The sequence below is a fragment of the Anolis carolinensis genome, chromosome 3 (genome assembly GCF_035594765.1).
Source record: "Anolis carolinensis isolate JA03-04 chromosome 3, rAnoCar3.1.pri, whole genome shotgun sequence".
In the NCBI taxonomy this organism is placed as follows: domain Eukaryota; kingdom Metazoa; phylum Chordata; class Lepidosauria; order Squamata; family Dactyloidae; genus Anolis; species Anolis carolinensis.
Genome location: NC_085843.1, coordinates 171832689 through 171857787, shown reverse-complemented (window position 1 = coordinate 171857787; position 25099 = coordinate 171832689). Strand labels below are relative to the sequence as shown.

The 25099-nt window shown below is 39.7% G+C and overlaps 2 protein-coding genes across 3 annotated transcripts in view; one reads left to right on the top strand and one right to left on the bottom strand.

The window, feature by feature from the left end:
* gprin2 (G protein regulated inducer of neurite outgrowth 2) overlaps positions 1-25099 on the bottom strand; it is a 96899-nt gene that overhangs the window by 59103 nt on the left and 12697 nt on the right. The gene's annotated exons all lie outside the window — the stretch shown is intronic.
* The window catches only part of LOC100561060 (synaptotagmin-15), a 34052-nt gene continuing 18479 nt past the window's right edge, over positions 9527-25099 (top strand). For both annotated transcript variants that reach the window (XM_062975813.1, XM_008114459.3), the window contains exon 1: positions 9527-10084. Coding sequence is in view for 1 of the 2 variants with exons in the window: in XM_008114459.3 (XP_008112666.2) it covers positions 10078-10084 (7 nt within the window). In the remaining variant the exon portion in view is untranslated. The remainder of the gene's footprint in view (positions 10085-25099) is intronic.

Below are 25099 nucleotides of genomic sequence, written 5' to 3'. Positions count from 1 at the left end.
CCCCTGCCAAGTAGCAAGAAATCACGTTCAAAGCACCCCCAACAGATGGCCATCCAGCCTCTGCTTAAAAGCCTCCAAAGAAGGAGTCTCCACCACAGTCCAGGGCAGAGAGTTCCACTGCCGAACAGCTCCCACAGTCATTGAGTAGTATCAGAAGTCATGGGTGGTGGTTCACAGGTGGGGAGAGAGAGGGGAGTGTGGTAGACAGATGTATTTGTATTTGTTGCCTTGCTACCAGCAAGCAGCTGTCTCTCAGAGGCTTGCTGGTGATGTTGTGTTTCTGGTGAGTCATGGTGGGCACCAAGCCACATGAACAGAAATGCAAAGTTGCCAGCAAGCCTCTGGGAGAAGACTGCTTACTGGCCATAAGACAGCAGCAGTGTTGGTTATGATGTGGCCGCAGATCAGACAGCCATTTGAATAGTCTTAGGGCACCCAGGGCTGCATCAAAGCTTCAATCATGGCTAATTAAGATCAGCTGACTGGAAAAAAAATCCTAAAGAAAAGAGGGCACAGATTAAACCTGTAAGAAATCAACCAACCACATAGTCCAGATCTCTAGGATGTATTGAATGAAAGACCAAGTGGGTAACCTAATGTCTCGGGTCCCTTCTACTCTGCCATATAACCCAGTTCAAAGCAGATAATCTGGATTTTATGTGGCAATGTACAAGGCGACTCAGACTTCACATGTTGCACTGCAATTCCCATTAAACAGAGCTAATAGATATACAGTAGAGTCTCACTAATCCAAGCTAAACGGGCCGGCAGAAGCTTGGATAAGCGAATATCTTGGATTATAAGGACTGATTAAGGAAAAGCCTATTAAACATCAAATTAGGTTATGATTTTACAAATTAAGCACCAAAACTTCATGTTATACAACAAATTTGACAGAAAAAGTAGTTCAATACGCAGTAATGTTATGTTGTAATTACTGTATTTATGAATTTAGCACCAAAATATCACGATATATTGGAAACATTGACTACAAAAATGGCTTGGATTATCCAGAGGCTTGGATAAGCAAGGCTTGGATTAGTGAGACTCTACTGTATATAAAACTTTCCACAGATATATATAAATCTTCCTTGCTTAGTTTCTCCATACCTCACTACCTTTGAGGATGCCTGCCATAGATATGGGCAAAACGTCAGGAGAGAATACTTCTAGAACATGGCCATACAGCCTGGAAAACATACAACAATCCAGAGCTAATAGAGCTAAGAGAGGTAATAGGAACTACATTTTAACAACATGTAGAAAGGCACAAGTTGCCTACATCATTACCCTAGTGGAAGCAACATCCTTCAGTCTCCAAGTTTACGGCCCTCTTGCACTGGTTTAGCCTATAATTCTATTTTAACTGTCATGGCAACATCACATGGAATCCTGGATCTGAAGTTCAGTTGAGGAATTTAGAATTTTCAGTCAGCAAGCTCTTGCAGCTGACTAAGCTACAAGACACAGAATCCTACAGAATGTTGCTATGACAGTTTGAAATGGAATAGTGGCACTACAAAAGTGTAGCGTGACAGAGCCCTGAGTTCTGGCGGTGATCTGTGACATAAGTTTGGCGTACATGATTAGCTCGATTGATTGACGTGGTGAGGGGGCTTGCATGTTCCAATGAACCTGCGGGCACAACCACAGGAGTCACACACTCCCATGAGTGGCCACAGGGGAGGATCCAGACCAAGAACAATCCGAAGACCCAAAGATCTCAACGGCGGAGCAGGCGGAGGATAACATGGTACATGTTACAACGGCTGTGAAGGCGGAAGAAGGCTGCAACAGACTGAGAAACCACTCTCGTTGTGTTAATCACACCACTGCTGGGACCTCAATCTGTGAAGACTGTGTGTTGACTGGCTGTGCATCAACCTCCACACATTTAAAAAAAATCACACACAGGCGTCTTCCAAGAAATGGAGGACCATCATCCTCGAACTATGAGGAATCGCCTAAGGAAGTAGAATCATAGAATCATAGAATAGTAGAATCATAGAATAGTAGTAGAATAGTTTAAAAGCCTCCAAAGAAGGAGCCTCCACCACAGTCCGGGGGAGAGAGTTCCACTGCCAAACAGCTGTCACAGTGAGGAAGTTCTTCCTGATGTTCAGGTACAGTAGAGTCTCACTTATCCAACATAAACGGATAAGCGAATATGTTGGATAATAAGGAGGGATTAAGGAAAAGCCTATTAAACATCAAATTAGGTTATGATTTTACAAATTAAGGACCAAAACATCATGTTACACAACAAATTTGACAGAAATAGTAGTTCAATACGCAGTAATGCTATGCAATAATTACTGTATTTACGAATTTAGCACCAAAATATCATGATGTATTGAAAACATTGACTACAAAAATGTGTTGGATAATCCAGTACGCTGGATAAGTGAGTGTTGGATAAGTAAAACTCTATTGTACATGATTAGCCCAAGCAGTATTTCAAGATTGCAGGAGGTGGTGCTATTGGTTCATCTTCTGAAATAACATCACTATGGAAGAAAATTGCTGATTTCCAAAAGATTTTTAACCTTCAAGAGTATAGAACACTTCTCTGTGGAAGAACCTTTGTCTCACAGGCCATTGTGAGATGAGAGAGAGGAACAACAGTAACCCAAATTATTAATTTTTCCAGATTTATTACCAAGTTCTCTAGCAGTAGTCCTGCTCCTTATCTTCATAGCCTTTTTTGCCCCCAGTGCTCTCTGTATTGGTGTACATACAGTCATGGTTATGTGCAGTGGCAGCTGGTACTATGGTGTGGTGGATCCATGCCACGTTTTAGTTGCATTTTAAAGGAGATGTGAATTCTGTGAACTGTGAAAATGGTGAACTCTGCTTCTCAAAAAGAGGTCCAGCACTTTGAGAAACTTCAGGTCACTTCTGGTGTGAGAGAATTGGCCGTCTGCAAGGACGTTGCCCAGGGGACACCCGGATGTCTGATGTTTTACCATCCTTGTGGGAGGCTTCTCTCCTGTCCCCGCATGGAGCTGACAGGGGGAGCTCATCTACACTCTCCCCGGGTTGGATTCAAACTGGCAACCTTCAGGTCAGCAACCCAACCTGCATATCAGAAGTCCTGCCAGCACAAGGGTTTAACTCACTGCGCCACTGGGAGCTCCACTTTGAGAGCTGAAACAACTGTAGCATTAATGGAGATTGACACCATCTTAACTACCATGGAATTATTATTTATTTATTTACAGTATTTATATTCCGCCCTTCTCACCCTGAAGGGGACTCAGGGAGGATCACACTATATACATATAGGGCAAACATTCAATGCCCATAAACACATAGAACCGAGACAGGGACAGACAGACAGACAGACAGACAGACGCAGAGGCAATTTAACCTTCTCCTGAGGGGATGTTCGATTCTGGCCACAGGGGGGAGCAGCTGCTTCATCATCCACTCTGACGGCACTTCCTCATTCCATGTCGTAAATTAGTTAAACTTGCCTCCCCACTTTTATAAGTGGTACCTTATTTCCTACTTGATAGATGCAACTAGGTCAGCAATGAGCAGGGGCTATATTTTACTTTTAATTGACGGGTGCTCACCCGCCACGGGCTGGTCTCGAACTCATGACCTCATGGTCAGAGTGATTTATTGCAGCAGCTGCTCACCAGCCTGTGCCACAGCCCGGCACCATAGGATCATATAACTGAAAAGGGCCCCATGGACCAAGAGGTCCAACTCTGCTCAATGCAGGATCTCCATCTCAAGCATCCCCAGCAGGTATCAGTGTCCAGCCTCTTCTTGAAGACATCCAGGGAAGGCAGTCCCTCCACCTCTCTAGCCAACTGGTTCCATTGCTATACTGTTCTCATTGTCAAGATGTTCCTTATAGTGTCCAATTGAAATATACCTTTCAGTAACTTCAAAACGTTAGATATGGTCATAAGCCATGAGGCAGCAGAAAGCAGCCCTGCCCCTTTGTCTCTGTGACAGTTTTTTGAGTTATTTGTAAAGTGTAAAACTATCATCACTCAGTCTTCTCTTCACCAAGCTGAACAGATCCTTCAACCTTTCCCCCCTATGTTTCATCATCCTTGCTGCATTTCTCTAAACCTGATCCAACTTGTCTATATCTTTCTTAAAGCAAGGCACACAGAATGAAACCCAGTATTCCAGGTACTCTGTCCTGAGAAAATGTTGATGACACTTTGAATACTGTTTTCCAGTCATTAGGGAACTGTCTGACAGTATTACTATCATAATCAAAACATTAAATGTTTTGCTGAAATGCAGATAATTCACAACCACAACATTCCCACCAACTACATAACAAGTAGGTAAAGGTAAAGGTTTTCCCTGACGTTAAGTCCAGTCATGTCTGACTCTGGGGGTTGGTGCTCATCTCCATTTCTAAGCCAAAGAGCCGGCGTTGTCTGTAGACACCTCCAAGGTCATGTGGCCAGCATGACTACATGGAGTGCCATTACCTTCCCGCCAGAGCGGTACCTATTGATCTACTCACATTGGCATGTTTTCGAACTGCTAGGTTGGCAGGAGCTGGAGCTAACAGCGGGTGCTCATTCCGCTCCCGGGGTTTGAACCTGGGACCTTTCAGTCTCCAGCTCAGTGCTTTAACGTACTTCGCAACTGGTAAAAAAGATATAAGATCAGTTTTGCATCATTTGATCTTGACAAATCTTGACTGCTCCTAGTGGTCATCAAGAAACTTTCAGATAGACTTCTGAATGATCCATTATATTTTTTTTCTGGTATTAAAGACAGGTTGAGGTACCAAAGGACTGGAGAAAGGCAAACATTGTCCCTGTTTTCAAAGATGACAAAAAAAGAAGATCCAGGAAACTAAAGCACACTTAACCTGTCTTTAATACCAGAAAAACCTAAATAAATACGAATTGGCTTTCATGTTGCTCCAGGTCTCCACTTTGACTACTAAGGAGGAAAGGTCAACATTCCTCTCCAATTTGAAGCCAACTTTTGCATTAAAGCTTGGAGAAATAAAAACATTTGAAACTCCATTTCCAGTTCCTGCAATTTTTCATACCTACCAAGTGACTCACTTTGGCAAGAGCAGTTCCAGTTTAATCCTCACTCATCACACTATTTTAGCTGCTTTTCAAATCTTATATGTAGTCCCCCACCTCCCCTCATTGTCTTCAGCATATTTCTATTACTGCAAACTGATTTGAAACTACAGATTAGTTGTTACTGAAGTAGCTCTGCATGGAGGAGAGATGGAGAGGGGATAAAAAGTTGTCCTTCTCAGTAGACTCAAGCAAAAGCAAACTGTTTGCAGCCTCTCCTAGCTTGTTCATCCTTTCTCATTAATATCCTTTGCCATCTTGACCCTGCTCTGATTTGTGTGACTTCATGTGTCTTGGATTTCATTTGTGTATTTCAGGTGCTCTCCATTCGGGTTTTGGGAAGATTCTGTGAGATTAGGTGGGCAGCCATTTGAATTTGTAATTCGGAAGACTGAGTTCTGTTTCCATTTTGGGAAGAATCTTCCCGAAAGCAGAATGGGGGGACAACAACAATGACCCAAAAGCAGAACAAAAACAGAACAGATTCTGTGCCATTTCTCACACCCCTAGTATATTTTGGCACCATTGGAGCAAGAGTACAGTACAGGGCTTTAAGGGTACCCACACACCTCCCACACACAGAATCATTCAGTGATTGAATGAATTTGCTCTAGATTTTATCTCCAAATTTTGAAAATTCTTTCCAGGATGCCGAACCTATTTTAAGAACAGGGTTCAGTAGCTCGGATAGTTCCTTTAAACTTCAGACTAAAACCAAGAGTGGTTTGATCAATCTATTGACATAGCAACACACACACACACACACACACACACACACACACATATTACAGGATTACCACACCATTCTATGGTAGTGCCTAAAAGAGCAAGCTTGCTGTCACTTTTAATTATTGAATTATTGAGGAATGAATGGATTCATTCCTCAATTCATGCTCACCAGCCTGCGCCACAGGCCCGGGCTGTGGCGCAGGCTGGTGAGCAGCCTGCTGCAGCCTGCTCCAACAAATCACTTTGACCAATAGGTCATGAGTTTGAGGCCAGCTCGGAGCCTGCCTCGGAGTCTTTTGTCTTTGTTCTATGTTAAGGCATTGAATGTTTGCCTTATATGTGTAATGTGATCTGCCCTGAGTCCCCTTCGGGGTGAGAAGGGCGGAATATAAATACTGTAAATACTGGGACCTTTCGGTCTGCAAGTTCAGTAAATGTTTCCAAGGTTCTTTTTTCAAGACTAGGGGAAAAAAGTTGTATTTGAACAGATATATCTCCCATTCCTTATTTCAGAAGAAGAAAATGTGACTTTTTTTGAAGATGCAGTGAAGCAATATTACTCAGAGAGGCCGTCTTTGGATGTTGGCCTATAGTTCATTTGCTACCAGTCTCTGGTCAATTTCCAGAAAGGTCAAAAAATAAATGGTAAGCTATTGGAAACAGATTCATGTACATCTAGAAAAGATATTAAATACAAATTTTAAAATGACATCACAAATGTACCTTTTGAACATGCCCGAAGAAGAATTAGAAAGGAAATATGGAAGAATTTTGTTTTACATGACAGTGGCAGCTCGGATAGTATACGCTAGATATTGGAAAACCTCAGAGGTACCTCCCTTAGCAGAACTGGAACAATATATTATAGAGGTGATGATGATGGACAAAATAACGATACACTCAAGAGGAGAACCTTTAGAGAACTTTGTTAATGAATGGCAACCAATGATCCAACATTTCAATGTAAAATTAATCTAAAAATGTACATAGAGGAAGCTAATAGACTGAAGGCAGGGAGGAAACGGATATAAATTTGGAACTTAAAATATTTTATATGTACTATTCAAATAGAAGACTGTGACCCCTTATTGAAAATATATTGTCTGAGAAATGATTATGAAAGACTAATAGATGAAAGTATTGCACTGTATGCTCGGGCTGTGGCGCAGGCTGGAGAGCAGCTGCAATGAATCATGCAATGAATCGCTCTGACCAGGAAGTCATGAGTTCGAGGCCCGCTCGGAGCCATGCTTGCCTTGTCTATGTTCTATGTTAAAAGGCATTGAATGTTTGCCTATATGTGTAATGTGATCCGCCCTGAGTCCCCTTCGGGGTGAGAAGGGCGGAATATAAATGCTGTAAATAAATAAATATGCAACAAACACTTGCAATGTATGTATATTTGAATGAATGAAAATAAACATTTTATATATATATATATATATATATATATATATATATATATATATATATAGTAGCTAGCTACAGCTCTAGTTAGGAGAGGGAGAAAAATCATATTAGTGAAGACTCTGGCTTAAGTGGGCAGAATCACACAGCTTGCTCTTGTCACCAAATCATTTAATCAAGTGCTTTGCCCAGAAAAAAATAAAATAAATTGTAGCCAGTGGGCACAAATAAAATCCGTATTTCATCGCCTAACGGTTGCACTTTCCCCGCTCTCATTTTTGGAGAAAATGGGAGCAGGTGCAACTATTATGCAATAGTGACTACAGTAGAGTCTCACTTATCCAACATAAACGGGCTGGCAGAATGTTGGATAAGCGAATATGTTGGATAATAAGGAGGGATTAAGGAAAAGCCTATTAAACATCAAATTAGGTTATGATTTTACAAATGAAGCACCAAAACATCATGTTAGACAACAAATTTGGCAGAAAAAGTAGTTCTATACGCAGTAATGCTATGTAGTAATTACTGTATTTACGAATTTAGCACCAAAATATCATGATGTATTGAAAACATTGACTACAAAAATGCGTTGGATAATCCAGAACGTTGGATCTGTCGGGGGTGCTTTGAATGCAATTTCCTGCTTCTTAGCGGGGGGTTGGACTGGATGGCCCATGAGGTCTCTTCCAACTCTACTATTCTATGATTCTATGATTCACCCCCCTCTACATGCCTTTTCCCTCTTTTGGTGCTGTGAGGCTGCTTGACCCATCTCTCAGCCAAGCCTCACAGAACCAAAATGACACTCTCTGCCTTAGTTCACTTGCCTGGGCTAGCGAACGAAGGGTGCGACTATTATGTGGGGAATGGCAAAACTCCATTTTTGATTTCCCCAAAATGAGTGTGTGACTATTATGCAATGATGACTATTATGCAATGAAATACAGTATGTCTTTGGCAAACTGGAGTGTGGGTGTGGATGCCAGTCCTCCAAATCAGATGTCTCAAGAAGCTCTTCTGTAAGGCATTCTTTCAAAAACCCAGGCAAGCAGTTTTTCTGGCAGTTTCCCCCTCAATGCCATCGATTGGCTATGCCTGGTGTACGAGGTTTAGCTCTTCAATGGTTCAATTCGTTTCTCTGGGACCGGAGACAGAGGATGGAGTGGTCAGGCCAAAGCTCTGAGAGCTCCTGCCTTTGCTGTGGAGTTCCCCAGGGTGCTATCCTTTCGCCCCTGTTATTTAACATCTATGTCCGACCATTTGCTGGACTAGTGCGGAGCTTTGGCATAGAGTGCTACCAGTATGCAGATGATACCCAGCTACTCTTGCGTCTCGAACCTGGGACAACCACGATTCCTGAGAACTTAAAGCTGTGTTTGGAAGCAGTGATGAGTTGGCTGCGAGCGAGTAGACTAAAAGTGAATCCGGCAAAAACTGAGATACTCTGGCCTGGCCAGGCACCAGAGTTAATCCAGTCACTGCCTGATTTTGATGGGGAAGTTCTGGTTCCGTCTGCTACTGTTAAAAGCCTTGGGGTTGTGTTGGACTCATCGCTGACAATGGAGGCCCAGATCACTGCCATAAGTAAGCAGGCCTTTTTTCATCTTCGCCAGGCAAGGAAATTGGCATCCTACCTTTCGACAGAAGCACTGGCAACGGTAATCCATGCAACAGTCACCACTAGGTTGGATTATTGTAATGCCTTATATGCCGGCCTTCCGAAGACAAAAACCCAGAAGATCCAAATGGTCCAAAATGTGGCGGCCAGGCTGCTAGCGGAATCATCTATAAGATCCCATATTACACCGATTCTGAAACAACTGCATTGGCTACCAATAGAACATCGGATCTCTTACAAGATACTGATCCTGACATTTAAAGCTCGAAATGGCCAAGGACCATTATATCTTAGGGACCGCCTCATTCCTTTCTTCCATCAGTGGTCACCTCCATCCTCCCAGGAAAATCTCCTATATGTACTGGGCCCTAGGGAGGTACACCTGGAAGCTACAAGGCGTAGAGCCTTTTCAACCTATGCTCCAATTCTGTGGAACTCATTGCCTCCATATGTTAGAGCAATGTCGGAGTTGCGACCTTTTGTAAAAGCGCTCAAGACTTGGCTGTTTGGTTGTGCATTTAAGTAAATCAGATCTAATTTGCCAAATAGTCACTGTTGAATGTTTTTATGTTGAATGTTTTTATGTTGAATGTTTTTATATTGCGGAATGATATTTTAAATTGTAAGTCGCTTGGAGCACTCTGGTGGAGAGAGACTAATTAAGAAATAAAGTGAAGTGAAGTGAATGCCAATTCCTTGTAGTTTTTTTAAATATTAGAAGGATGCTGCTAAGGCTCAGAAACAAACCTCATACTTCTTGAGGAAGGAAGGAAGGAAGGAAGAGGTGGTTGCTAGCAGAGCCTCATATACTGTTTCTTGCCCAGACTGCTGAAGTTGGCAGGTTCTCCACAGCCCTTGAAATATCAAGGAGCTCTGAAGTAATCAGGAGGAGGAGCCGGTTGTTCAACATCTGAAGGAGGAGAAAGGAGGTGGCTGAAGCACCGTCACTCTAGTTCTTACTACTTGCTTTTCTCTAATCTCAGACGCACAAGATCTATGTGGGGAAAAAGTTATCAGCTGGCACCTGAGGTTGAGAGCAAAGGAGAAACGATTGCCTGCTACTGGCAGCTCTAGATGTAAAGGCACCAGAGGACAGTCAAGAAAAAGAAACAGCTGCTAAGAAAAGTAGAGTTGGAGAATTAAATGCCCACTGGGGATTCCAGGGCAGAATGAGACTGAGACCATGAACAGAATGGCAGGGACAGCAGAGACTATGTGATTTATATACTTCTTCTAGGACTCATGTCTGGTAAGTAGTGACACTTGGGAGTCTGTGTTTTGTTTGGGGTAAAGGGAGATAAGTGTAACTTCTCTCCATTCTTCTAGAATCCACCTTAAAAGAGACAGTTTGGACAATGGGGGTCTAGGGAGGAGAGAGGGAAGGAGTGGATAAGATCTGTATTTGTCCTGTGCTTCATACACCACTCTCATTTGTATCACTCTTATGTCTCCGTTCATGGGCAATACATGGGATATCACACCTGAGAATAAAAAACTACAACTTAGTGTCCCTCAGCCAACATCATCACTGTCCAGGAGATGTTAGTTAACCCAAAGTTTTGGCAGACCAGGAGGTCTGGTAGACCAGAAGATCACAAGTTGGTTCGTTTTAGTATTAATAGTGTAGTATAGTACAGGTTGAACAAAGTACTTCAAAATTATCTACATGGGTGTCTGAGATAATGACACTTTCCACAATGAACAACAGTGTTCCTTACTTTGGCTGCCCTTGATTCATGCTAAGATTGCTGCTTCCATCATCCCCAGCCAACACAGGGGATGATAGGAGTCATTGCCCAACACAGGCATCAGATTGGAGAAAGCTGGAGAAGTAATCTCGGCAACACAGAGAGTAAACAATATCAGCCTGTATGGCTGATCTGAGATGGTTTTTAAACAACTGATTTTTTTTAATGTTTATGTATATTTATAATTTATTTCATGTTCCAGCATTGAATATTTGCTGTATATATTTTGTTCTCCACCCTGAGTCCCCTTTGGGGTGAGAAGGGCGGAATATAAATGTTTTAAATAAACACTAATTCTTGCTGGCTTTGAAATAAATTCCTTATATATTTTAATTGTTTCCTATGTAAGTCACTTTAGAGACATGATGGGAAAGAAGATATAATACTTATAAGAAAAGATCTTTCTAGTTGTTTTGAATCCTAATACAATCCACTGTTCTTCCATGTGTCATGTTTTGTTTCTGCCTGACATGGGAATATTCACTCACCTACTTTCCCCTCATATATTCTGAAATCTCTCAGATGTTGCTGTTATCTACATTACGTTAACATGGGGTTTGGGATTTGGAATGATGACCCAAAAACAAAAGGAAGAGAGGGTTTGTGAACTGTGGACATTTAAAAGTAGGAATTTTAACAGGAACATCTTTTCCCACCTAAACACGTGTATGTGTGTACATGTGCCTTCAAGTTGTAAATTGGTTTATGGTGATCTCATTAATTTCATAGGTTTTTTTGGTCAGGAGCAACTTAAGAAACTGCAAGTCACTTCTGGTGTGAGATAATTGGCCGTCTGCAAGGAAGTTGCCCAAGGGACGCCTGGATGTTTGATGTTTTACCATCCTTGTGGGAGGCTTCTCTCATGTTTCTGCATGGGGAGCTGGAGCTGACTGAGGGAGCTCCAACACTCTCCCAGGATTCGAACCGTTGACCTGTCAGTCAGCAGTCCTGCTGACACAAGGGTTTAACCCATTGGGCTACTGGGGGCTCCAGATTTCATAGGGTATTCTTAGGGCTTCATCCTATGAGATAAGTAAAGGGTTTGGGATCATTGGTTTTCCTTTAAGCTTTGCAACACACCATTTGGAAATTATACACATGATTTTCCTACCCCCATCATCCCTTCTCCTTTTCTCTGTTTTCTTTGGGATTTCTCCATTTGATTTGCTATCACATGGTAGAGATTTGTTTCCTTTTATTGTCACTCCAGGATTTAGATTATTTATCTTTCAAAGGGGGGAATTGTAGAAAGTGGTTTTAAATTAATCCTGATCTTTCCCCAAACCTCTGCATTGGGATCACAGGAAGTGTTTTTAAATTAACCCTGATCCTTTCCAATTCCTCTGCATTGGGATCATAGAAAGTAGTTTTACACTAACTCAGATCTTTTCTCAAGCCTCTGCATTGGGATCATAGGAAGTGGTTTTAAATTAATCCTGATCTTTCCCCAAGCCTGAGCATTGGGATCATTGGGGAAATTGACATTTTGGCTCCTCCCACAAACGGTGTCATTCTTTTATTTATAAGGGGCAACAGGGATTAACATCACATGGGGAAATTGGCCATTTTTCCCATCTCTATGCTGGGAATTTAAAAATAAGTTGATTGCCAACCAGCTTAGGAATAGTTGGGGAAACCAACACTTTAGAAATGGCAAAATACATCAACCCAATGGTTGCAGCTTGTATCATGTGAAGGGCACCATGGGTTGCCATTTTTTAAATGTGTAGACATGCTGATTTTACTGAGTGGGATGAAGTCCTTAGGCAAGGAAAACTTTCCCAAACCTTCTGAAATATAGCCAGTGGGACAGTGGCCCGGGCTGTGGCGCAGGCGGGAGAGCAAGCCAGCTGCAATTAACTGCAATGAATCACTCTGACCAGGAGGTCATGAGTTCGAGGCCGCTCAGAGCCTATGTTTGTTTGTCTTTGTTCTATGTTAAAAGGCATTGAATGTTTGCCTATATGTGTAATGTGATCCGCCCTGAGTCCCCTTCGGGGTGAGAAGGGTGGAATATAAATGCTGTAAATAAATAAATAATAAATTTTGGTCTCCCATCCAAGAACTAACAAGCGCCAACTCTGAAACCAGATGAAATCTGATAGTTTAGGGTATTAAGGCTGGTTGTACAACTGATTTATTTCTTTATCTATATACTTTCTGAAGATAGAGCAGTGTGCTACACTGGGTTACATTAGGTCTGCCAAATTGTTTGCGGATATGATCTAATGGATTGAGATTAGAACTTGAAATACTAGAATTCCACCAGAGTTGCCTAGGGCAATTTGTTGCATTTCAGCATCAGTTTCCCCATCTTTAAAATAGGAAGTATTCTGTGTGTGTGTTGACACCTTTAGTCACCTGTTGACCCCGTGAACTTTATAGGGTTTCTATAGGCAAGAAATACTCAGAGGTGGTTTTTCCCATTCTTTCCTCTAAAACAGGCCTGTGCAACCGGCAACCCTCCAGGTGCTTGGACTCCAACTCTCAGAAACCCTGGCCAGCTTGTCCAATGGTCAGGAAAGTCCAAAACACCCAGAGGGACACAGGCTATGCAGGCCTGCTCTAAAATAAAATACAGCAGCTAGCATCTGATAATTGTTTCCATCCATGTACCAACTAGGACTGACCCTACTTAGTTGCCAAGATCAGATGCAATCTGGTACCTTAGGAGTATTTATATAACATACGTGTGAAACTTGTATTACAAATACCGTATATACTCGAGTATAAGCTGACCCGAATATAAGCCGAGGCACCTAATTTTACCACAAAAACTGCGATAACTTATTGATTCGAGTATAAGCCGAGGGTGGGAAATGCAGCAGTTATGGGTACATTTCAAAATAAAAATAGATACCATAAGACCTTGGACATAGATATTGTGTCTATCTCACCCTCCCACGCAGCCGGCTGGCAGGGAGGAAGAAAAGATCTGGTGAGCGTGTGCGCAAGGAGGGGGAGGCGAGCAGCTGCCAGCACACCAGCACACCAGAAACGGAAAACGAACACTCTGCCCTGAGAAGGGAATAACTTCAACAGCCCAGGAAGTATCATCAGTCCGAGGCTTTTTCTATTCCGCCAGGGGGACAATATAAAGCAAAGGAAGAAGAAGGGGAAAAGAAAGGAGGAAGAAAAGGGGTTTTTTTTTCCTTCTCTTTCTCCTCTCTCCCTCCCTTATCTCTCATCCGCCTTTTTTCTCTTCATCTTTCGGAACCTTTCCAGCACTTTCCTCTCTTTTGCTCTTCTCTCTTTTTCTCCTTCTTTTTTTTCTTTTTCTTTTTCTGCAAATACAACATCATGGCCGTTCCTAAAACTAAATTCGATAAGGACTTAAAAGACAACAGAGGGCCTGGTAGAAGACCCTCACAGTCAGATGACATCAACTTAAAAGATATTCTCCGTGAGATCCAGAAGGTAGCGGAAAGACAAGAAGAACACCAAAAACAATCGCAAATGAAACTCGATCAACAAAGTTTACAACAAAGAGAACTTTACCAACAAATGATGGACATGAAAAAAGAAATTAAAGAAGACATTGGACAACTGAAAAAAGAAATGATTAAATCACATAAGGATATTAATGAGCTAAAAATGGAAAATCAAAAACTAACCAAGACTCAACTTAAGCTACAAAGTAAAATAGACAGACTAGAAGCTAAAAATGAAAAATTGGAAAGACTACAGGAAAGAACTGAACAACATGAAAAAGAGTTCCAACTGAGATTTCACAACATCCTTGAAGAAACCAATGAAGACATCAGACAAATTATCACTAAGCTATTAGCCAATCTGTTAAATCAATCTGAAGAGTTTATCGAATACGAACTAGATAAAGTCTATAGAATACAAACTAACTTTTCAAGGAAAAACAAGGCCACAAGGGATGTGATTGTTCATTTTGTGAGAAAGAAAATACGTGACGAAGTATTGATGAAAAACAATCGCAACCCATTAACCTATAAAGAGAAAAAGATTATAGTACTAAAAGAATTCCCACAACTAACTCTAACCAGAAGGAAAAAGTACTTCTTCCTAACTGAAGAACTGAAAAAACAAAAGATTAGATTTAGGTGGGAAAGGAACGAAGGAATTATGGTCACACTGAAAGGAGAACGACACTGGCTTACAAGTGAGGAGAAAGCAAAAGACTTCTATAGAAAATATATACAAGGCAAAGAAAAACACCCAGCAGACACAACTCCTCCCTCATCTAAGAGAAAAAAGCCAAAAAGAGCAAGGCATCATTCACCACAAGAATTAAATCCTAAGGCAACCAAACTTCCATTGGCCTCAGAAGTGTCGGATGTAGGTGGAGAAGACGAGGAGGAAGAAACTAACATAACAGAAGAAGAAATACTTACTGAGGAAGAAGACACGACAATAAAGAAAGCAACAAGAAGAAAGAAGTACCGGATGAACTCGGCCAAGAACGTATGTAATTTGGAACGCCAACTAAAGTTTTACTCTAACAACATTAACGGAATTAATTTACCCAATAAAAGGAGAATTCTATTTAATCAGTTAATCAAAGAAAAGTATGATTTTGTGGCTCTGCAAGAGACGCATATTGCATCTAAACACGAGGCCCTTCTAATTAATAAAAAAATTGGAAACGAATTCTGTTCATCAGATTTTAAAAAAAAAGAGGAGTGGTATTATATGTCAACGAAAACATCCCAGCTACATTACAATTCAAAGATAATGAGGGAAGATTTGTAGCAGTTCTTATTAATTTGGACATGCAAAAAACCCTGATTTGTAACATATATGCCCCCAATGGCCCCCAATGTCACTTTGTCAGTGAATTAAGAAAACAAATAAACAATTCAGATTTCGACCACCTGATTATATTAGGTGACTTTAATAATATAATGGACACAAACTTAGATACAAGCAAAAAAATATTAAATAGGAGAGGTGCGAGTGCGAGACTCATACCACAAAGCTTTAGACAATTAAAAGAAGAATTCCACCTTCAAGATATTTGGAGGATGCAAAATTCGGAAGCAAAGGACTACACTTTTTACTCCCACAGACACAAGTCGTGGTCAAGATTAGACATGGTCTGGCTATCAAACTCTCTCTGTACCAAAGTAGACCATATTAAAATTCTACCTAGAGACAAGTCGGATCATTGCCCCATAGAAATGCTCATAAACCAAAAAAAGATAAGGAAAAAATGGAGATTAGATGATAATTTACTTAAAAAAGAAGAGGATATAATTAGATGCAAAAAACTAACACAAGAATTCTTTAAAATCAATTGGATCCCAGAAACAAGGGACCATATTGTATGGGACACATTTAAAGCAGTCCTAAGGGGTCATTTTATTCAACAAAAGGCAGTAAGAAATAAAACAAAAAATCAGAAAATAAATGAACTAAACAAAGAAATATCTCAGTTAGAAAAGAAACTAAAAGAGAAACCTCAGGAATCCGGACTAATAAAACAACTAATGGGACTGAAAAATAATAAAAGAAATTTGGAATTGGAACAAACAGCAAAACAACTTAAATTTATCAAACAGTACAACTTTGAAAATGCAAATAAACCAGGGGCCTGGTTAGCCCGGAAAATTAGGAAAAAATCGCAGAAACAACAAATAATAAAAATCAAAAAAGAAGGGAAGATATTAACAAGAGATGAGGATATTTTGATGGAATTTGAAGAGTTCTCCAAAGCTCTATACCAAAAAAACCAAATTGACCCGAATGAAATTTCGTAGTTCCCAAGCAATCAAGGTTTGCAAAAGGTATCAGAAAGTCAAAGGGAGCTGCTAAACAAAGATATTTCAGTTGAGGAAATTAGAAAAGCTTTAAAACAAATGAGACCAAACTCGGCGCCAGGCCCGGATGGCTTTACACTAATTTTCTATAAAACTCTGACCGATGAGATCATACCCTATCTTAATCAAATAATGAATACGGTAATAAAAGATAAAACAATTCCAGAATCTTGGAGGCAAGCGGATATAATAGTAATACCAAAAAGCAATGCAAACAATACGGATGTAAGTAATTTTAGACCGATATCATTATTAAATACGGATTATAAAATCTTTTCCACAATTCTCGCGAATAGATTTAAAAGCTTCTTGAACAATTGGACAGGGATTGAACAAAAAGGTTTTCTACCAAATAGACAAATGAAGGACAATGTCAGATGTGTATTGGACATTATTGAATATTACGAAACATTTCATCAAAAAGAGGTGGCCCTAGTAACTATCGATGCTGAGAAGGCTTTCGATAATTTAAATTGGGAATTTTTCAAATTACTCTTAAATTAATTGGATATAGGGTATTAGTTTATAAATGCAATCGAGGCGATCTATACCAAACAGGAAGCGAAACTACTAATTAATGGCCAACAATCTAATCTAATTCAAATTGAAAAAGGAACTAGACAGGGCTGCCCCCTTTCCCCTCTAATCTTCATTTTCGCCTTAGAAATCTTGATTCGAAATATTCGAAAAGATGGTCAATTAAAGGGCACCAAAGTTAGAACTCAAGAATACAAAGTCCGCGCTTTCGCTGACGATATTATATGTTTTATAGAGGAGCCTTGCAATCAAATAACAAAATGGATCAGCAAAATTGAAAACTTTGGCAAAGTAGCGGGCTTTTTCATAAACAAAGAAAAAACAAAAATATTGACAAAGAATATAACGAAGGAAAAACAATGCAAATTAGAAGAACTCACAGGGATTAAGACTGTCACGAAAGTAAAGTACCTGGGAATTTGGATTACTGCAAAAAATGCGCAGTTATTAAAAAACAACTATCAAATTAAATGGAGGGAAATCAAAAATGATCTACAGAATTGGCAAAATCTAAACATCTCCCTGTTAGGTAGAGTAGCGGTCATTAAAATGAACGTGCTCCCAAAGTTAATGTATCTATTTCAAAACTTACCTATTATAAGGACACAAAAACTCTTTGTCGATTGGAACAAAGACATAGCAAAATTTGTATGGAAAGGTAAAAGGCCTAGAATCAATTATATGGTCATGACTGACACAACAAAAAGAGGGGGTTTCGGCTTACCGAACCTGAAACTCTATTATGAAGCCTGTGCCCTACAATGGGTAAGAGATTGGACAACCTTAGAGGACAACAATATACTAACTATAGAAGGCTTCGATCTCCGCCGCGGATGGCATGCATATGTGGGATATGACAAAAGAAAGGTCGAAAAGAACTTCGGCAATCACTTTATCAGAGCTGCTCTAATTAAAATATGGGAGAAATATAAAAATCGGTTTTATAACAAAAACCCCCCTATGGATCTCAGCTTTAGAATCCTCTCAAAGACACATTTCACAATGGACAGTCTGGCCATGTTATAAAGATTTATTGGTAAAAAGAAACGGAAATTACGAGCTCAAATCACAAGAAACCTTGAAGGAAAAATTTAAAAACATGTCCTGGTTCCAATATGCCATCATTAAAGAACAATATTCCAAAGATTTACAAAACGGCTTTAACGATTCCAACACCCGGTGGGATAGAATCATGCACTCAAAAAAGAAGGTAATTTCTATAATCTACGACACGTTATTAGAATGGTCAACAGAAACTATCGCAATTAAAAGCTGCATGATAAACTGGGCCAGAAATTTCGGACACCAAATTATGTTAGAAGATTGGGAATTAATTTGGAATAAAAAACTGAGATACACATACGCATCAGAACTAAAAGAGAACTGGCTCAAGGTCTTCCACCGCTGGTATGTGACACCTAAAAAACTAGGAAAGATGTACAAATCCTATAACAACACTTGCTGGAAATGTAAGATGCAGGAAGGCTCCTTTTACCACATGTGGTGGTCCTGTGAAAAGACTAAAAAATACTGGAAGACAATCCACGAAGAGACACAAATTATATTAAAAAGGAAATTTCCCAATTAAACCAGAATATTATCTACTGGGAATAACAGACACAGACACTCAGTTCGATAAAAACGATGACATTTTATTCACATACTGCTCCACAGCAGCAAGAATAACTTTCGCCAAACGCTGGAAAATGGACGAAATACCAACGAAAGAAATGTGGATACAGAAACTGACAGAAATTCAAGAAATGGACAAACTAACATTTCTATTAAAAGAGTCAAGAGGAAAAGGAACTAAACAAACAAACTGGGAAAAGTTTAGAAATTATATTTCACAATAAACTCAGAAAGAACAATTATAAATTCTAGATAATACTAACCGATATGGAAGACAACGGAAGACCAACCCCCCTCCCTCCTTCCCCAGTTCCTTCCTTCCCCCCTCCAACCTCACAGTCCCCTCCCTCCCATCATCCCCCAACTCACTCCACCCCTTCTCCACAAATCACAGCTGTTTTTATGTTATGAAAATCTTTAATAAATATCATTTAAAAAAAATAAAAATAAAAATAGATACCAATAAAATTTCATTTCATTAATCGAGGCATCAGTAGGTTAAATGTTTTAGAATATTTACCGTATTTCAATAAACAATAAACTAGCTCTGTAAGTGGAAAAGTGGGGGGCAACAAAAACAATATGGTGTCAACAATAACCTAATAATAATAATAATAATAATAATAATAATAATAATAATAATAATAATAATAAAAAACTTCATTTGGATCCCACCCTATCTCCCCATGGGGACTCAGGCCGGCTTCCAACATAGTAACAGGCAAACATTCAATGCTTATATAAATAATGCAGAGCTAGATATATAATTATAGACACAAATTTCACATATGCATTTCCCCCTGAAACGTTTGCAAATCCCCTCTGTGTGTGCGTGTGCATTTCCCCTACAACATTTGCAAGCCATAAGTATATATTTATATTTATCTAGACATATCTATAGATATTTGTGTATTCATTTCCCCCCTGTAATATCTGCAAGCCCTATATATAGGTGGGTAATAATATATTCATATCTATCCAGACATCTCTCTTTATATAGATATTTGCAGAGACTTGAAAACATATGAGGGTAAATTCATATATAAAAATAATGTATATGTATGGCTACAGATACACAGGTACATGGATCTATATGTATAAAGGATTTGCAAAGACCTACAAACATATGAGGGCAAATTCATATATAAAATTAATGTATTTAGATATATACACATAGAAAAGGTACATAGAGATGGCAAAAGCTTGCAAGGGGTTAATGCCTATATATCTGTAAGAGAGTTTAACAAATATTTCAGAGGAAAATGCTTTCATAAGATTAATGAATATATATTTTTCTTCTTCCTGACTTGCCAGGGTGTCTTTCTCTTTGCAAAACATTCCCTTGATTAAGAGCGTGGGAGGCTTTGCAAAAGAAAACACACTGATAAGGTAGAAGAAAGAAATAGATCACATATTGCAAGCAATAACCTGCAGGCTCCGTTGCCTGCCTTGACCTTGACCCGATTATAAGCCGGGGGAGGCTTTTTCAGCTCATAAATCAGGGCTGAAAAACTCGGCTTATCTTCGAGTATATACAGTAATCTATAGTGAAAGGAGAAGACTGCAATCCTAAATACATCTTCTAAGAAGTAAATAATAAAAGTGAAGTCAGTTTACCTCTGCCTTGGATCCAGTTGTAAATGTTTTAGACATGTTATGGACTATATGAGAAAATAATCCTATAAAACCCTGGCAGCTAATAAAGAACCAACAGCCTGGTTTATCTCTTTGGTTATTTATTCTTATATGCAGAAGCTTTTAATTGTGTGTAATTACTTTTGTTTTGATTTGTATTATGTTTAATGAAAGACAGTTATTTTTAGAAGTGTCTTTAAGGAAGTGTTTTCTTCTTTGTTGTTTGTAGTATGGAGGGAATGTCGACGACTTTGAAATGAAAAGATGTAACTGCATTATTTACATTATTGAAATATATGAAATGGCATCTCTTTCAATTCAGTTATTATACCCTGAAACATTTTGCCTTGCTCGCTCTTAATAGTGTAAATAATTGAAGTATGCTAGAGGATGTCTAGACTATATACTTAACACTGATCAAAGAGTGGAAACTGGTTTGAAAAACACTTCTCTTTCCATGCAGTGCAGACATGAATTCCTTTGGCTCGAGATGCTTGTCTGTTCTTAAGATGAAAAGCACACGTTTGTGTTTTAGATGGATTAGGAATCAGTTGGTTTTCCTTCTAATAGACAGTAAGAGCACCTAAAGCTTCAGAGAGCTTCTGTTCAACAAGAACAGAACACGAGAGAAGCCTCCCCGCAGGATCATAACATATCCGGGTGTCCCCTGGGCAAAGTCTTTGTAGACAACTGATTCTCTCACACCAGAAGCGACTTGCAATATGCAGCATGTTTGATGAGGCTGCTTGTCAAAATTGTGAGACCATGCAAAATTAAAAATGTATTATTCTAAGAATTGGTTATTTGTTGGTTTCTTGTCTTAGAAATCCCATATAATCTGGGATCTGACAGTGGAGGATGCTGAAATAAATCTGATACCGGAAAGAGAGTTTTGAATGTGTAAAATGGTATCTTTTGCATACATACATACAATCATCATTTTCATAATCCTCACTTTAATAATCCCCCCAAAACTAAAGTAGAAATGATGCCTTATTAAGAATAGGGACGGTTCCTAGTAAATTGGGTTAGTTGAAGCATTTGCAAACTTCAGTTTCAAGTGGTCTTTGGAGAAAGTCATAGCAAATAAACTAAAGCAAAGCAGATAGGTTCCCTATATTGTAGAATCAAATGTGTATTAAATAGTTGTTATCAACAAAATTGATCATTTTCTTTACTAAAGACACCACATAGCATTGCCTGCTCTTAATATTATAACAGAGTTGAGTTGTAATAGAGTTAAAATATAAGGGAAAGATGCATCAGTGGAACAAAGGAACAAGATTCTTCACCATAAATCAACTGTTAAATGTTTTTTTAATAGCAGTTGATCTGAACCATATTTTAATAGCTGTAAAATGATCATGTTTTATTTAAGCCAATTGGTTGCTAATGTTTCCTGATGTTTCTCAGTGGATGCTTGTGTCTGGAAGTGTTTTTTTTTTTTAAAGAGCCATTAAAGCTGGAAAAATACTGAAAATCAGGAAATGTTTTCTTCCAGCTGGGATGAAGCTCGAATTTAGCAATATGAAAAAGGAAATGAGAATAATTTGAATTTGAAATATGGTTAACATGAAAAGGTCATTGATTGCTTTATTGATTAATAAATGGATCTACATTTACCACGTTTTTGTCCAGACATACCAGAATGTGACACGATTAAATTTCAAACAAGTTGCAACATTTTTCTGTTGATAACAGAGAATAGCACTATGTATGACTAGTGGGGTAAATAAGGCAAACAACCTACAGGATTCAAGTTATCCAGCAGGTTTATGGTCATTTGATTGACAGGAAACCAGTCCATATCATCAGCGTAGGAAACATCCTTTATAGGAAGACAATGTTGTTTGTTTTATGGTGTTGAACAAAGAGTCATCTACCAATATCATCAATTTTTATTCATTGAATCAGGGCTGTGTGCATCTGCCATCCTACTTTTTTTTCAGACAGCATGTCTTGTCTATAATGGTAAATTCAAGGTGAAATTTTAAAAAAAACACAGGGATATCCCCTTCTTCACCCCAAATGGTAGTCATCTGTTGTGTTCCTCCCATTTCATGTTGCAGTTCTTGACACCCTTCCATTGAACTGCTTTGAGGTGCATAGCTTGTTTTTGCTGATGGGAATGAGAAACCACATAGGACAAAAACAACAGAAAAATCATTGGACTATTCTCTTGTTATTGTAGACGTGTGTTATGTATTATCTGTTTGGGAAAACTACTCAAAAACAGCAAAGCATCCAAAATACAAAAACAGCAGATACTTATAGTTGAGCATTCAGCTCATAGCAAGCAGAGTGTGAAGTGCCACATGGCTGTAAAGAATTTAGAGCTTAGGAGGCAAGCATGCAAAGTCCAATCTCTAAGATTACAAAAGGTTTGTTTACAAACATAATAACTACATTTCTTAGTAGTAAACTGGATCTGAGCGACTCTAACACCATCTCTCTAGGGTTCAAAAGAGAGGGAAAAATCTTCAAGCGCACATCTCTCCTGACACACAAGCAGAGAGATCTCAATACACACAGCACACACCAAGATGCAAAAGTAAAGACAAAAGGCATTCTACATAACTGATGAGAATTAGAGCATAAACAGAGAGAAGAAATAGACATTCTGTCATTCAGGAGTCGGTGGGAAGGGACCCCCTCAGACTAGTCTAAGCTAACTATTCCTCATTGAGGACTACACACTTGGGCAGTGTGGTGATGAATTCCAACAAGGGGAAACAAAGCTTGAGTTAGGTGTGACTTTCCTAATAAGCATGAAGGCATTGGCTTTCCCCATGTAGAATGTCATAGTCTTGCGGCATTATGTGCTTTGGATAATTTCATCCGGTGTAGGAATGAGAAAGGAGCCCCCGGTGGCATAGAGGGTTAAACCACTGAGCTGCTGAACTTGCTGACTGAAAGGTTGGCAGTACAAATCCAGGGAGCAGAGTGAGCTCCCATTGTTAGTCCTAGCTTCTGCCAACCTAGCAGTTTGAAAACATGTAAATGTGAGTAGATCAATAGGTACCGCTCCAGTGGGAAGGTAATGGCGCTCCATGCAGTCATGCCAGCCACAAGACCTTGGAAGTGTCTACGAGCAACACCGCCTCTTCGACTTAGAAATGGAGATGAGCACCAACCCCCAGAGTCGGACACAACTAGACTCAACATCAGGGGAAAACCTTTACCTTTAAGGAATGAGAAAGGCTTTGTTGCACTACATATTTTCAACTCGAAATTTGTGCTCTGTAAATGAGATGGTAACCTGATTCAAATATGGTGGCAGGGGCACTGTTGTTAAAGTGCCACTTATCTTTCCAGAACAGGAAACATATGCATCCTTTAATTCTGAATGTGTTGTACTTCGATTTGCAATGTGTATGCATGTTTCCCAGTTGGAGTCCTTGTCTGAAGTTGAGGAGAAAAGAAAATGAATAACAGTCATGGCATGGCTTGATGCCCAATATCTCAAGTTCTTGCACATTTGCCCACTCTTCTCCACCCACCCAGTGCTTCCACCTTCCTGGTCATGTGAGGAGCTTATATGAAACAAAAAAAGAAAAAATATATATGAGATTCATGGGAATATTGTACTCTATACAACATATATGCTTTCTCAGTGCGTGTCTGCTCATATTGGAAAAGTATACATTGTGGTGATACCTTTAGTAAGCCAACCCGAAGGTGATAAATTTATCAAGCTACTTTTTCTAATTGACCAGCTTCTTTATCAGACAAAAATGGTTTTAAAAAATCATGCTGAGAAGCAGAAGTTATGTTTGAGTCATAGGTTTCCCTCTTACTTGCTTGAGATGTTATAGAGAGCGGGTCTATGAAGATAGAAAATTATCGACTTTAAAAAAATAATTGTGAGGTGACGGGGAAGAAGGCAATGAAATTTGCATCCACAAAGTATCCTCCTTTGAGATTGAGGCCTTTTTCCATCTTGTGTGAGGTCTCTGTCCACTATGTCTGTTCATTATGTTGCATACTATCTTCTCCTGGGAAATGAACTCAGAATGAGACTGGTAAGGATAGGGTCGATTCTTTTAAGAGCTGGCATCACTGATCAGGGAACACATTTATCCTCCAACATTTCACAGATGCATATTGGGACACATGTGACTGAAGTACATCAGAGTGTTATCAAAAAAGTACACCCAGGCAACAAAAGGCAAACATTATTAATGATGAAGAACTCGCAAAACTATTATTTTAAGCAGAGAAACATTGACATGTATATACTGGATTTGGGAAGGGTTGGTTTTCTCCCTCTTTTCTCTTCTCCCTCCCCTTGAATTAATTTAGCAGAAACTACTTCAGTACTGTGATGAATTTACTTTACTTAGGTGATCCCTCGTAGTTCGAGGATGTTGGTCCTCCATTTCTTGGAAGATGCCTGTGCATGATTTTTTTTAATGTGTGGAGGTCGGTGCACGGCCGGTCAACACACAGTCTTCACAGATTGAGGTCCCAGCAGTGGTGTGATTAACACAACGAGAGTGGTTTCTCAGTCTGTCGCAGCCTTCTTCCGCCTTCACAGCCGTTGTAACATGTACCATGTTATCCTCCGCCTGCTCCACCGTTGAGGTCTTTGGGTCTTTGGATTGTTCTTAGTCTGGATCCTCCCCTGTGGCCACTCCTGGGAGTGTGTGACTCCTGTGGTTGTGTCCGCAGGTTCATTGGAACACGCAAGCCCCCTCACCACGTCAAGGTGACAATCCATGATGAACTAAGGACCTCATCACATTGATAAGGGTCAGTGGGGGGATTCACTAGCCTCTGTGACAAATCTGCAGGGCAGTGAGGCAATCTTGCCGCCCCACATACAACATCATCCACAAGCAACACTTCCCCATCACACATGGGGAAACATTTCCACATGGCTTCCTCCCGCCCTGGCCCTGTTGCTTCCTATGGAACACAGGA